General features: G+C 38.1%; 1 protein-coding gene across 5 annotated transcripts in view; it reads left to right on the top strand.

Moving 5' to 3' along the window:
• The window catches only part of FRMPD2 (FERM and PDZ domain containing 2), a 78,542-nt gene that overhangs the window by 60,919 nt on the left and 2,270 nt on the right, over window positions 1-15,353 (top strand). For all 5 annotated transcript variants that reach the window (XM_026850964.1, XM_026850965.1, XM_026850966.1 and 2 more), the window contains 9 exons: window positions 146-317; window positions 2,150-2,226; window positions 4,314-4,399; window positions 6,124-6,239; window positions 8,817-8,965; window positions 10,201-10,291; window positions 11,405-11,739; window positions 14,185-14,400; window positions 14,672-14,734. In XM_026850964.1, coding sequence (XP_026706765.1) covers window positions 146-317; window positions 2,150-2,226; window positions 4,314-4,399; window positions 6,124-6,239; window positions 8,817-8,965; window positions 10,201-10,291; window positions 11,405-11,739; window positions 14,185-14,400; window positions 14,672-14,734 — 1,305 coding nt within the window. The remainder of the gene's footprint in view (window positions 1-145; window positions 318-2,149; window positions 2,227-4,313; window positions 4,400-6,123; window positions 6,240-8,816; window positions 8,966-10,200; window positions 10,292-11,404; window positions 11,740-14,184; window positions 14,401-14,671; window positions 14,735-15,353) is intronic.

Raw genomic sequence — 15,353 nt, 5'->3', positions numbered from 1 at the left:
GGGTACTGCTGAAGTTACTAAAATAGGACAGGATGAGGACATATGAAGTGCAAAGAATACAGAGATTGCTCAGTACTGGGATATGTGATTAGAGAAAAGCTTTCTGTTGCAGGAATCTGAAAGTACATATCATTGTATTTTTCAGGTGAATGAAACTTTTGTGTCTGGTCTGCCACGCCAAACAGTTATAGATTTGCTGCGCAAGGCTCAAGGCACTGTTCAACTCACTGTCTGCCGAAGCGTATTTTTGCATTGGGCTTATTCAGGCAATCAGAGCAACAGTATACCTTCCCCCCCAAACACAAAAGCAGAGCCTGGTAAGCAGCTACATCCACTCAGTATATGATAAAAGCGGGATCATGCGTTGCCTGAATTCAATTTTCCTAGTAGCAAAATAATCCAAGAATACTAACTTTACAGTTAGCCCTGATTCATAGCTGTAGATACAAACATATTCCTCACCCTGATCTACAGCTCTGGCTAAGCTACTCAAGACATAGGAGCACAGGGAAGGAATGCCCAGTTATGATTTTTAAGCCTAGGAATAGTGGAAGCAAAGCTGCAAGACCCTCAGAGATGCTTTAACTCAGCTTCTGTTTTTAAGTCATGCAGGTTCCTGGTCTGATTTTACCCAATTTTATACTGATGGAATCACGGCCAATCATTAACCCAGCTACTAAAACACATTTCCTACAAATTTCACATCCCAGCACTCCTACCTTATCTCTTGGAAGCACTACACCTCCTGTTCTGTGTGGCAGACAGCTCCTCTCCCTTCTGTGATTGTTCATATTCAAAAGCCTCTGCTCCCAGGTTGGTTGCTGTTGATTTGAGAGCACACCCACCTGCATAGGGCAGTACTTAGAGACCTGACTAACTCCAATGGAAGAAACTTGAACTGAAGGCTCTGCTCTAATGAATACTCAAAATTCAATACTAAGTAAAGCTGGGAGTGGAAGCAAGGGTTACTATTACCGATAGATTATCGATCTGTATTCCTCAACATTCTATTTCTCTGAACACTAAAATGTTTTCTATAATGTAGAGAAAATTCAGTGGGAAGAATATAGAATTCCTCCTTAATATACCTTCTGGCCTTCTGCTTAAAGATTGGAGGCTTTGTTTCAAATGTGTAGCAAGAAGCTACTGCCATAGCTATTTGCTTTCTCCCCAGCTGACTAGGAAGAAATGCAGAGCTGACTGTGGATTTTGGACATACTTTACAGCAAACATTTATGCATCTAGTTAGCTTTACTGATGCCAACTTACCTGCATACCTATTTTAGGCAATTCTGCTGTTAGACAGTAGCAGCCTCTAGGTTCAAGGTTCTCAATTATTTTTCCATATCTATTACACTGAACCTGATCCTCTTGAAGTCCTAGCCTGTGTCATAAGCACTGCCCACTCCACTTACTGGAAGCTACCCAGTGTATTTCAAGAGCAAAGCTTTTCCATAAGGATGAGAATGCTATGCTCAGCATTGGCCTGGAAGGAGGATGTTCACTGCTCAGTCTCTATTCTATTTTAATTTTGTGGGTTAATGATGCAAAAAAAATGGAAGGATGGCCAGTTATAAAAAGGCTGATTGAAGCTCTTTCTCTATTAAGGGCTGTGGAAATATTCCCGTTCACTTCAGTGAGACTAGCCTTTTCTCCAACTCTGCAAATTCAAGGAACTAGCTGTGGGGACATTCATTTGCATCTCACATGACATTGGTGAATTACCCAGTTGCTGGAAAGTTTAAACTGCTTTCCTGGACCAGTAAAACCCAATAGTATTATAGAAGCATTAGCATTAATCTATGGTATTTGTCCCTTAGCACTGCAAAGGAATGGGCTGGGTTAGGGAGGGAAAACTGAAATGATGTTTCAGGTTTTTTATAACTGCTATTGATACAGGGATCTACTTCAGTGTATCTTCCCACAACCTGAATTGTGCTGGCTTCTTCAGTGATGATATATGGCAGTTGTGCTGTACTAACCATCTTAGAGCACCCATGAAAGGGATATTCCATGGCAATTTCTGGCACTGTATCTCAGTGCCTTGTCCAAGATCAAGGTCCTCTTATGTGGTGGCACAAAAGAAATGGATCTCTGTTTTCATGCTTTGTAGGCATTTGACTTAGATTTTTTGTTTTCTGGTATTCAGACAGTGCTGAGGGAAGCCTGCAAGCTCAGCCTGTTTTCACTTTCAAGGAAGAAGAATCCAACCAGATGTCCACCAAGGTAAAATCTGAATCAGGCTTCTAGAAGTTATCAGGCAACTCATATGTTTGTTTACAAAATGGGTTTGCTGCAATGCAGGCAAGAACCATACCTTCTTAATGAAAAAAGATTAATATGAGGGAAGTGCACTGGAACTGCTAACATTTGAATGAGTCAGGGGATTTCACTGAGATAAGAGCATATGATTAGTATAATATATATGCTAAAAGGGCAGGGGGAAGGAAGGTTGCATATGCAAGTCTAGTTCTGGTGCTTTATAAGATCAAAATGAATAATTTATTAATTTGACCATTCTTTCTGTATTCTAAAACAACATACTTTAAAATATTTCTATTCAACAGTCTTCCATTAATATTCATAACTCCAAGGCACCCAAACTTCACTAAACATGGTTATGTTTTTTGAATATTAGTAAGTCCTGCAAGACATTCCACATCAAATTTTACAGCATCTATTATTTTTAAGTTTACAACTATAAAACCTCTCTTCAGAAAATGTGAGAAATACAGGTCCTCTTATCCTCCAGAACAAACAAAAAAGACAAACCCTGTCTCAACTAATATAATCAAACTAGAAAAAGAAAAATGGAAGAAACCATTGACATGAATAAGCTGAGAAAACCTTGAAGAAGAATGTTTGAGGAAGTTTTAAGTACACTGTTGGAATGTGTGTTGCAATTAAACTGTTAGGGATTGGTGAAATGTCATATGAAAACAAGGTCACATCTATGATCTGACAAAGAAGTACACCCAAGAAATAATATCAATGAGAAGTAGGAGATAGTACTAAGGTTACAGGTTACTCACTAGATCCCTGAGTTAGCAAGGTATTAAGGCACAAATTTAGCTTTAAGCATGTGGTTAAGTCTATCTAGTTTAGCACAGCACATACCTAACTTTAAGCACACGCAAAAATTTTTTGCTGAATTGGTTCCATTAACTCTCTTCTTTATTTCCAGCTTGCCTTTAGCTATTTTCTATGAATAAAAACTATTTATGCCTTACTTTATAGAGCACAGCTGCCATTGACTCCAAAGATGTAGACTTTGAAAATTACAAGCCCCTGAAAAAAAAAACAGATGCAAAAAAGCAGCAGTAAAATAACTTTCCTTGGCAAATAGAAAACAAAAATCCATATAGCATTCTCCAATCAGTGTACTCAGTAGGTGCAGAAACTGTGTAAATGAATTCATGGTTAAATAGGCAGCCATGAATTCCCCAATTCTAATGGGGAAATACAAACACAAAAGTAAGAAAAGAAGGTGTAAATCGAGCTACTGTTAAGATTCTGTGGGGTATTCAGTAGTTTATACTGTGTAACATGCCAGGGTAGTTTCTGAGTGCATCTGGAATATTAAGCAAGGATAGAAGAAGAAACACTACTCTGAACTAAAATTTAAATAATTATCTATCAAGTGTTACAGCTGAGAAGAAGCTGCTTCCACATACTAATGGCACATATCCTGCATCATTATTCAAATGCAGGACCTAGTTATCATTCTCTAGGATGGAAAACCAGCCACAAATACTATTGCTTATACTGCACATGGAGGGTTATCAAGGGTCTGCCTTCTCAGTTAGTTCAGCGCTTATTCAGTAGAGCAGCTGCAGCCTGCTTCTAACAACTGCTATCGTTGTGCCTGAGATAAAAAAAGGAAATTATTATCAACAATTCCATCTCATACACTGGTGCTGTCTGCTGCCAAGAGGTGGGAGGTGAAGAGTAGACTGTGACTCATGATTCCTGTGATTGCATTTTCTTCATGAGATCAGAGAGGATATAACTAACATGAACCTTTTCAAAGTTTAGTCGTGCATGCTAAATTGTAGAGATGTCTGAAGACTGTGTTTTTTTGCAAAACTCACAAACACAGCTGATGTGGCTTTTTACTCCTAGCAGATACTGCAATGCTGAATCAAAGTTTAACACTTTATTCTGAAAGTAGAAACTATTCTATTTTCCCTTTCTTTCTTGAGTGAAGGACACATTTTTGTCAGATATAAGAAGGAATGTTGATGAAAGTAATGATATTCTTGATGTTTCTGTGTACTGATTTTTCACAGCTTTTTCTTATTTTAAACCTGCAGGATCCAGAAAGTACACACAATTCCTCTCAGCAAGGTCAGCTGGCTGGACAAGATTATAAGGATATCATCAGTAATATTTCAGATAGGTAAGTCTTTCAAATACAGTAAAACTACTAAAATAAATAGTATGGATAATTTATTCTTCTATTTCCAGAACTGTCCTTATATGGTATGCAAATGCAGTCATGTGTCCTAAATAATAGAAATACAGTTCTATTGGAATGCAGCTCCATCTGCAGTAAGAGTTGCTAAATGGCTTCCACACAACTACTAAGACAAATGAAACAGAAGCTTCTAGTTGTAACAGCTCATGCAGAGATGCCTAAGCTAACTTGAGCCTTTCTAGCTAGAGAGGAGACAGAACACTGGTAGCACTGTCGTGCTGGTATGGATAGGGTCCCCATGGGTTTTACTAAGTGCTCCAAGCATGTCTTCCAGCCTGGGCTGGAGCCTGTGCTCCTATGGCTCTAGCAATACAAATGTTGAACTCCAGACATCTGGGAATCAAGAGAATTTGAGGATGTTACTCCAAAGAAAGTACATACTACAAGAAGCGAAGAATTTTACTTCAAATTTAAAATCTACAGTACAATGGGAAATCAAATAATAATGGAGTGTTGATAAGATGTGGGTTTTGTCTATTACAGTGATGCAGAGTATATGAAATATTATTATTCTCATTAGCACTTATAACCCACGTAAATAGAGAAAAGGACTAAATATTTACATTTAAAACTTAAAATTTTGTAAGAACAGTATTGGCCAATCAGTTAGGGATGAAAATCTTCCCTAACTTACCTGCTTGCAGAGATAAAATTTGAAAGAAGCTTTAAGAGCATCTGCAAGTAAGAACATCCACGTGAACACAGGTTCGGTGCCACTTGCTATTATCTCATTGCTAATATAACATTATTTTGTGATATACCAGGTAATCAGGTTATCTTGCTCTGTGTACAGGATACGGCTAATACAAAGTTATCATGTATAGGGATGGCTGTTTTGCAATTAGGATGGTTTTCTGGACCCTGTCCTTTAATCTGAATTTTTTTACTACCAGTATTTTCTGGTAGTTCTGTTTTCTACTTACAAAAGCTTTGTATAACTTGAACATACACAGCCTGCAATAGTTACTGATATTTGCAAAGCTGCTAGTTATTACCTTATTCTCCCTCTTAAGTGTAACTTCTACTATTTCTAACATTATGTATTATGGTTATACATAGGATAGTATAATGTAAGACTGTGATACACTTAAGCCTACTAACATAGTTAAATGTTAGGTCTAAAGGTATTGGAGTTATCTGGTAGAGGAATATTTGACCCATTCTGCACACATTATAGTTGTATCCTGGATTGTAGGCATATCTTCTACCTAAAACATATTTAAGTGCTTTAAAATTTTCTACTTTAGGAAACAGTAACAAGCAAAGCCTATTTAGCTATGATAGCCTGACAACTAAAAAATGTCATACATGAAAAATTGCCTATAACTGTGACAAATCTTACTTCCAATCATTTTTTGGGGGCATTTTTTGATATGAAATACGCTGTTATCTCTTTGAAAAACTAAAATACCGCATACAGATAATAATGGTTTTCACCAGCTAGATTTACAAACACTAGTCCAGACAAAATGCTACTATTAGTCCTTGAACTTATGTTCTTCAGAGTTTACACTCATTCTTGAAAATAATTGCTCAAGAAAGTTCAAAGCAATCAAAAATAGATTAAACCCAAAACTTTTGTATGGTTCAGCTTATCAAAGCTTCTGCCAGTTCCATAAGACTATTCAACTAATGCTGTTTTACAGGTCACAGAAATATGCAGAATGTGAAGGCAAAAGAAGAGAGAGTCAGCAGTCTGAGTCAGATAGCTGGAACAATGAAGATGATGATATGCCCCACAGGATTTCTGTTCTACCTAGAAGTAACCATGCAAAAACTTCTCTTGTTTCTGTAACATTATAGGCCAACTCCTCTGTATATGTACAGTAAGAACAGCACTAATGCTTAGTACACAAGCTAAGTTCTTAGCTTGGTACACAAGCTAAGAATTTACTCTTTGTGTCTCAAAGACCAGGGCACTCAGGACACAATTTTTACCATTGCTACATATGAAGGCCATCAAACCTTTGCAACATCCACAAGAAGGCAGCCTACAGCAGGAGCTCTCCAGTTCTTGGAGAACTGTTAGAAAGAAGGAACATGAGTCTGAATGTAGTTAACTGAACTCAGGGAGGACGGCTGGACAGCTCTCCTGGCCATCACCCACTTGCCACTGCTCTGAGCACCTCTGTTTTGGAACTCCAGTTTCAAAAGGATAAGAAACTTTTGTTGTTGTTGTTGTTGTTTTTTGGTTTTTTGTGTGTGTTTTGGTTTGGTTTCCAGTTGGGATTTTTTTTGGTAATTTTTTATATCATGTAATACCCCAAAGGAGGAAACTATCTGAATACCTTGATTATACTCAGTTAGGTGTGCAAATTGAGCAAACAAGAGGAAAAAAATGTTGCTGAATTAATTTGAGCAACATCATGACATATGTTCAAATCATGCACTATTGAATAGTGCAAAGAAATGAGACATTAGCTCAGTGCTGAACAAAAGAAAATGAACATTGCAATTTTGGGTCAAGCAAATTTGTGGGAGCTTTCCAGCGCATAATTAAAAAACTGAAATTTTTAGTTTGTCCCAAAATGAATAAAAAAAAAAGCAGTTGGATTATTTTACAAGAGATACGGTAAACAGACTGGATGTAGTAGAAGGCATTCTTCGTATATGAAGAGCAATTACAAAGAGGACTTTGAGAATTAATGGAACAAATTCCAGGAACATACTAAAAAATGTGCTTATTATTACTGGATGCAACAGGTTTTTGAAATAATTCTCCTCTCTCCCTTATTGTTCCCATATAACTCCTCAAAAATGTAAATTAAATGCTTACACAAAAACCTAGAATGAATGGTCAAATTCTATCTCAAGACTTTTTTCCCAGAATCACTAGATTTCACTTCATATAAGAACTTCATTAAAACCTCTAGAACTGATGTGCTTAAACACATAATGAAGCACTTTCACTGCTGAGGCACTAAAGCCCCTGTGATACCAGAAGACAGTTTTACAGAGAACCTGCCTAGATGTTCCTACAGGAAAATAAGCTGCTTCTGCTCCAAACAAGAATAATTTATGAAATGAATCATACTGAGGGTGCTGTAGTATCCCATAGATTTTCTGAAATACAGGTCTCTCCCTGATTCTTCTTGCCCTGTGGAAGCAATGAATTGCTGATCACTCTTATCAGAAGTAAACCACAGTTATCTCCCTCACATTACTTCATTTTGCTGGCTAGCAAACAGTAAATTATAACCAATCTATCTTCTACTACTTGCTCAAAGTTTGGGGTTTTTATTCCACTTGATCTGGAAGGAAATAGGTGTATGGGAAATAGCATGCTCTGTCTGGAGCGGAGGATCTGTCTTCATTGGCACTCTCAACTAGCGAATAGAAACACCCTCATTTCTGTGAGGGTTAGAGAACAGAAAGTGTCTTAGAAGCTCAGGCCAGGCAGGTGCAAGTTGTGGCCCAGACAAAAGCATAGCAAGCACAACACTTTTGTAACAAAGATTAGTTAAGCATAGCAACAACATCTTACAAGAGGAAAACAGACCCTTGCTCCTTGTCTTCAGCCTATAATAAAACTGTGGAACAGATCATCAGGTGTTTGTTGAGACAGCTGACATGTTATTCTTTGCCAACAGTAGCCTATGACCAAAGGGACAAATTCCATAATTCCTCTGCCTTAATCCACTATTTTTTACCAAACAAGCTACTGGTTTTACTCTGCATGATAATAAAAGTTTTTGAATTGCTTCAGTAGAGAAGTGATATTTTTGGAGATTAAAATGTTTATCCATCTTCTTAATCTGTCAAGTTTTGGATCAGAACATATACTTCAGGATGAGCTAATTAGTAAAACTGAATCCTAATTTTGGTGCATCAGAGATACTTCCCATTTTGTTCCTGAAGGGGAGTGTGAGGTAAAATGAAAAGAACAGAAGATGTTTTCTTACTTCAGGGGGGAAGAATCTGCAGTGATTATTCCTAGCAATGGGGTGTGGCAATACTAATTTTCAGGACAGTGTTGGTAATGTGAAGATGATTGCCTGTGAAGATGTGGCCAGAGTGTCCTATACCAATATAAACTAGTATTGAAGTTTACAATTCTGCAAGAGCCATTTATTTAGAACAGACTGTATTTAGAAACTCTATGAGGCAAGTTGCAGTAGTTGGATCTGCTTTTAAATTACGTGCTGGATGTATCCATGGTGCTTATTCTTCTTTCTGCTGTGAACAAAAGTAAGCCAAAAATACTTTTTTATATTTCACTTCCACAGCATAAGCATCAAAATATACTTAAGTACTGCAGCCCCCTAGTTTTTAAAGCCAAGACTTTGCACTATGAACAGTAATATTTAAAATCTCCTTTGTTTTTTTTGTTGATATATAGGCAGAACCTTTGCTTCTGGAGATGAACTGACTCAGTTAATTAACTTTAGACCATCGTTGACTGGAGTAGGTCCAAGGACTGACATCACAGGTCTTATACGAGGCCTTCAGTTGCAGATTGAGAATCAGGAGGTGTTAAAGGAGTTTATGGTAAAGTGTGATTCCTTTTTAAGATCTGTTTAGCAGAGCTAAGAAAGTGACTTTTAGCAGCCTTCTGCATACTGTATGGGAGGTTGACTTGTATGTCTTTACTGACTGCACTTTCTCAGAGGATTACTGAAGCCAGAATGGGGCTTCTATTCTTCTGTTTGGGTGATGCTACAGTATTTGGATCTCTCTTTACACACAGGTCAAGCTTACACTGGTCCCTGTCCAAAAATACTGCCCACATGAATGAAAAATAAATAATACACAAAAGTAGAGTATCAATCCCTTTTTTTCTAGATTGACTTCTTTGTATCCTTCCCCAGCTCTGCTGAACATCCGCCTAAGAACTATTCTAGAAGCTGCACTAAAGCAAGAAATCCATGCTGCTAGGTATTCACTAGTGTTGAAACACTTAGTTGGTGAAAGGAAAATGGTTCACACAGTGCTGCAGTGATCTGTGGAACTCACTGCCATGAGGTGCCATTAAGGTCAGGAACTTTGTGAAATTAAAAAGAAAAGGTAATGTATCTCCACAGATAAGGAAAACACATAATTACGTCTGATGGCATATAAATAAGGAAAAAGTGTAATATTAGGAAAGTATATCAAATCTTATTTCAGGATATAAATTATCTGCAAATTCCCAAAGAACAGATTATTTCATAACTTTTCAACACAGTACTGGAATTTCCTATAAAGGATGTACTTATCACCAATGTAATAGATAGCTAACACTTCTTCCATAGTAATTACAATGTTATAATTTTCTTTCATTTGCCTTTGTATCTCTGACTTTTTGGGTATGAAATCCAACAGGCTCGAGTGTATAAGATTTGCTGACTTTCCCTGAAGGCTTAAGGGCATGTATTAATTTACATTAATTTAATTCTGTTACTGATGTAGGTGTAGCATACTATGAGGTGAGTCCTGTGTCTGCACAGAAAATATAAAGATCTAATAGGGAAAGCACTGGTTACCAAAGCCAATGGATATTTTATCTGAGTAAAAGCTGTAGCAACTGATGAAGATGTTAAAGAACTGTCACATGTATTTCAATCTATACACATTGTATAGTGGCATAATGTGATGGCTGATCATTGTGCAGTGCATACCAAAGAGGTAAGAGAATAAAGAAAAGTAAAGCAGTAAAGTTCAGCAGTAAAGTTTGCTCACACCAACTCCGTAAAGATTGTCTATAAAGAAAGTGAACATGGACTGACTATTGCTCTTTGATCTAGGTTTTAGAACATGCGAAACCAGTAGATGACTGCAGAACTGGCAAAGCCACAGAAAATCAGGATAAAAACAGATACGGAGATATTCTTCCATGTAAGCATGCATGCTAATGGGGACATATATTCAGTGAACAAAGACATCAGAAAAAACAGTTATAACACTGACATGTAGGAAGTGCAAATCCCAACACATCCTTAGGCATAGAGAGCTCCACTAATAATGAAATGTGTTGAGATTTTTCCAGAAGGGGTAGAGTTCATGTAAGGATGTCTTAATTGCACAATACGTAATTTTCTGAAGTATCATCTTCCACAAGACAGGACTTGGTTTGGTGGGGGGCCAGCTGTCTTGGTGTTTCCTTCCCTCTTTCTCTGAGATATTGATCTACATTTCTGTGGGCAAGTGTAACTTGAACTGTAATAGCAATTCTTTAAATGTATTTAAACGTACAGATACGTCTACTGCTTGTGACACAGTGGAATTGTGAAAAGTACAGTGGAAATCATGGAGTTTTATAGCTCTTGGAAAGACAAAGATTCTTTCAGAGGTATTTGAAAGCATAATATCCAAGCAGAGCTTTCAGCTGCTCAGGTCTCATCTGAGTCAGAATAAAGTTTAATTGCTGATGAAAAGTCATTTTAGAAGGAAGATTTGAGTCTAAGAGGTGAATGACTGCTGTTAAGAAGAATTTCCAAAAATTCATGTACTGCCCAATGATTCCCTGAGAGGTATCACGGCAGAAGGAGAAAACTTCAGGACCCTTGATATCTTTCTAAACTGCAGCAGCAGGACAACAACAATGCAAAACTTGTAGCACAGTTACCTCTCTATATTAGTGATACAGTAAACATTCTCAGAAGTTTCCTGTTATGTCAATATCCAGTGACAATGTTCCCATGTCATACATTAAAAACAGTGGTGAACACACTATTTGGAATCACTGCCAAACAATTCTATGGCAATTAAAAGGCTTGTCAGAGTGTTATGCAAGTATCTTAAGAGAAATAAAGGTGCAGTGAAACATACAATTTTTCTGTGGGAATTCCTATTAGTAGTGTTTAATATTAGTGCTACTAGCCAAATGTATTCTAAAATCAAGAGCATACTTTGCTGCTAAAGGCTGAGATCCTCCATCTCATGAGTGCTAGAGATGGTAGAAATGTTTCAAATCTACAGCTGAAATAGCAACTTTCTGTTTCTATACAGATGATAAGACACGAGTTCCTTTGGGAGAAGAGAATGGCTACATTAATGCAAGTTACATTAGAATGAAAGTTGGAGAAGAAGAACATTTCTACATCATAACGCAGTGGCCTCTACCATCCACTATGGCTGATTTCTGGCAAATGGTCTGGGAGAGTGAATCTGATGTGATTGCCGTGATGATGAAAGAAGTGGAGCAAGGGCAAGTCAAATGGCATCAATACTGGCCTGAACCTCCCCATGACTCCATACACCTGGCTAATTTCCATCTCAGGCTAGACAACTACCAAATTCTGGACTACTTCATAATTAGAACAATAGAAATGATCAACAAGCAGGTAAGTTGTGTGGAGTTAATACTTTCATATATGATGAAATTGATTATTTACATGAGTAAATACTAGTACTGTTTGCTTCTTCCATAACATTGGGAATGTAAAAATCTGAATAACAGGCATGAAATTAGGGTTAATGAGATGCTGCTTCTTGTTCATTGCACAAGCAATGGATCCAACATTACATACATTTGCACAAGAATATAAAAAAATTAGTTCTTTCATAGTCACACAGCTGATGAGTTCAGTGTTTTTCAGAATTACTGACTGTTCTCATCAGATGATTAAGGGCTGCCAGAGTGGATTCATATTCTGTAACAGAAGGAAAGAGGGGAAGAAGGTGGTTTTCATCCTAGAATTTAGAACAAATGATCCTCCTTTCATTCATGAAAAGATATGAAAACACATGAAACTAAAAATCTAGCAGCAAATTTTTAGAAACCTAACAAATACAGAATCCAGGTGTAAGAACATGGAAATTGGGGCAACTGTAAGTCCATCAGTCTTTCCTCAACATTAAGTAAAGCTCTGCAAAAATTTCTGCAGGACATATTAATTAATAGAATAATTAAAATATTCATACTTGTGCCAGATTAACTTGGTGTCTTTTTCCACTGTTGTGGTTCAAGCCCAGATGGCAACTGAGTACCACATAGCTGGTCGCTCAGTCCTTCCCCCTCAGGGATAGGGAAGAGAAAATAAAACAAAAGGCTTGGGGATTGAGACAAAGACAGAGAGGGATGACTCCCAAATTATGGTCATGGGCAAAAGACTGACTTGATTGGGGAAGGAAAAAACCTATCAATTTAATTTTAACACCACCACCACTAACTTATCAATCAGAGTAGGACACAGAGAAAATATAACCACATCTTAAAAACACCTTTCCCCCACCCCTCCCTTCTTCCCAGGCTCAGCCTTGCTCCCCATTTCTCTACCTCCTCTCCTCCAGCAGCACATGGAGACAGGGGATGGAGGTTGTCGTCAGTTCATCACCCGTTGTTTCTGCTGATCCTTCCTCCTCAGGGGGAGGACTCCTCACACTCTTGCCCTGCTCTGCCATGAGGTCCCTTTCATGGGAGACAGTCCTCCATGAACTTCTCCAACGTGATTCCATCCCACAGGGCTGCAGCTCCTCATGAACTGCTTCAGCATGGGTCTCTCCCATGGACTGCAATCCTCCCAGAAACATACTGCTCCAGTGGGGGCTTCCCACAGAGTCCCAGCCTTCTTTGGGCACAGCCACCTGCTTTCGCATAGGGTCCTCCATGGGCTGCAGGTGGGCATCTGCTCCACCATAGACCTCCATGGGCTGCAGGGGGCAGCCTGCCCTCTCACCACGGGCTGCAGGGGAATCACTGCTCCAGTGCACCTTCCCCCCTCCCTCTCCTCCTTTCTTCAACTGACCTCAGTGTCTGCATAGGTATCTCCCTCACAACTCTTCCTCCTCTCAAATTCCCCTTATCACAGAGGCGCTGCCACTGTTGTTAATTGGCTCAGCCTTGGCCAGAGGCGGGTCTGACTTGGAGCCAGGGGAGCACAGGAGACGTGTCTGTAGCCCCTCCCCCACTACCAAAACTGCCACACACAAACCCAACACATCCATCAAGAAAACAATTTCTCTATATGAAGAAAACACAATTCACGTTATGTCACTGAGTGTGAAGCATAGTAAAGCATTTGACATGAGTCTTTCCAGAAGATTATTAAGATGGGAAGATGGGCCATTATATGTGATTGTTTCAGTGAACATGTTATGTTTATTATGTTTGTCTTGGACCAGTACAAAATTACTACAGAAAGCAACAGGTTTACTTCAGCAGAAATGCAGACATGCATACAAATTCTTCCGATGATAAAAATCCAGGTAGTTCTTTTGCATTCAGCTTAATGTGTTTTGGCAAGCTGGCAACAAGAAGTCATGTCACAGAACTATTCAATTAATAATACCCTTTATCTACATTATGATTATTTCTGTAAGCATTTTTTTAGTTGAACTGGTTTGTATGTTAGGGTATCCAATCCCAAATTATTCTTTTATATCTGATAGCCAGAATAGCATCTATGATCTTGCTATCCTGGCTATCATATTAATACTCTTCTACTAGGATGGCTTAGTTCAGTTACAAAACCAATTTTTGTAAACAGTACTGGAATGTTCTAATTTAACAAATGTGGATTTTTTTTCCTTTCTAACTAACAAATACATCCTTTTGGGGCAAGACAGTAACTTCAGTGTCTCATCAAAATTCTATGAAGGAAATTATCTGAGTGCATTTCTGAAAACCTGAAAGAAACCTTAATAGTGTCAAGTATGAAAAGGTGAAGAATTGACAGTAGAGTAGACATTGAATAACAGTGATGCTGAAGGAAAATTTATGGGTGAAATTCCTTGAATATTGGTTTTAGGACTGATCATTTTTAACATTTCTGGTCTTTCTCTTCCAGACAGAAGAAAAGCGCGTTATAAGTCATTTGCAGTTTACCACTTGGCCAGACCACAATACTCCCAAACTGGCTGAGCAGCTTGTAAAATTCATTTGTTACATGAGAAAAGCTCACAGTACAGGACCTGTTGTTGCTCACTGCAGCACTGGCATCGGAAGAAGCGGAGTTTTGCTGTGTGTTGAAGTTCTGCTCAGCTATATAGAAAAAGATTTATGTGTAAGTATCAAAGAGATCATCATTAAGTATTACAAACTGGTATAGATGTCAACAACATGTGGGGGTATCCTAGACCAGAATAATTCCTAGTAGAATTCATTGTAACAAAATGGAATAATCCCAGCTTTTGTTGTTTTAAATAACAAAAATCATAGCTACAAATATACTATTTGTAAAAGAACTGAGTCACAGCTTCCCCATCTGAACATGCTTAAATCTTTCTTTGTAACTTGCATGTCAACAAAATAAAAAACCTGTTCTCTTCTGACAGTTCAACATCAAGCAGATAGTGAGAGATTTGAGAGATCAGCGTTTTGGCATGATCCAAACTAAGGTAAGTTCTCAATATTCATCTAGATTATGCCTTTTAAAGGCCTCAATTTGTGGTACATATCCACATGCATTGAAAAATCTGGGGCCTAAAGCATCATTTTAGCCCTCTCCTTTGAAGAAAATAACAGCCTTCCAGGCAAGTGGTGTCTAAAAATATGAAAAGTCTGTCCCTTTCTAAGTAACTGAAATACAAGCAAAGCACCAATACAGTACAGATAGCAGACACCCCACCCCACCCCTCCCTTTACTTTAAGCAAAAAGAAAAGCAGGGATCAACAACAAAGCTGGTGAGATAACATAAACTCTACCCCGCAAAACTTCATCTTTCAGCTGAATTCTTGCTGTTGCTGAGTTATCATTACCTCTAGACTCTTCTACATATGAGTTAAACTTACCCCTAAAAAGAGTTTTCATACAGGAAGAGACAAGATGTGGCTAACTCAATTTAGAACAAACAGCTGGTGGGAAGAAAAGCACAACAAAAATTAGGATTAATTCTTCCTATAAGCAAATATTTTAGCACATGCTTCGGTATATTTGTCTTCAGGATAAAATGACTGAGCATGTGACTAAAATTAAGCAAAGAGATAACCTTCACTGACCTAAATGAGACTTGAGCA

Source organism: Athene cunicularia (genome assembly GCF_003259725.1).
Source record: "Athene cunicularia isolate RWA chromosome 6 unlocalized genomic scaffold, athCun1 chr6_part1, whole genome shotgun sequence".
Classification (NCBI taxonomy): domain Eukaryota; kingdom Metazoa; phylum Chordata; class Aves; order Strigiformes; family Strigidae; genus Athene; species Athene cunicularia.
This window is presented reverse-complemented; position numbering and strand designations above follow the sequence as displayed.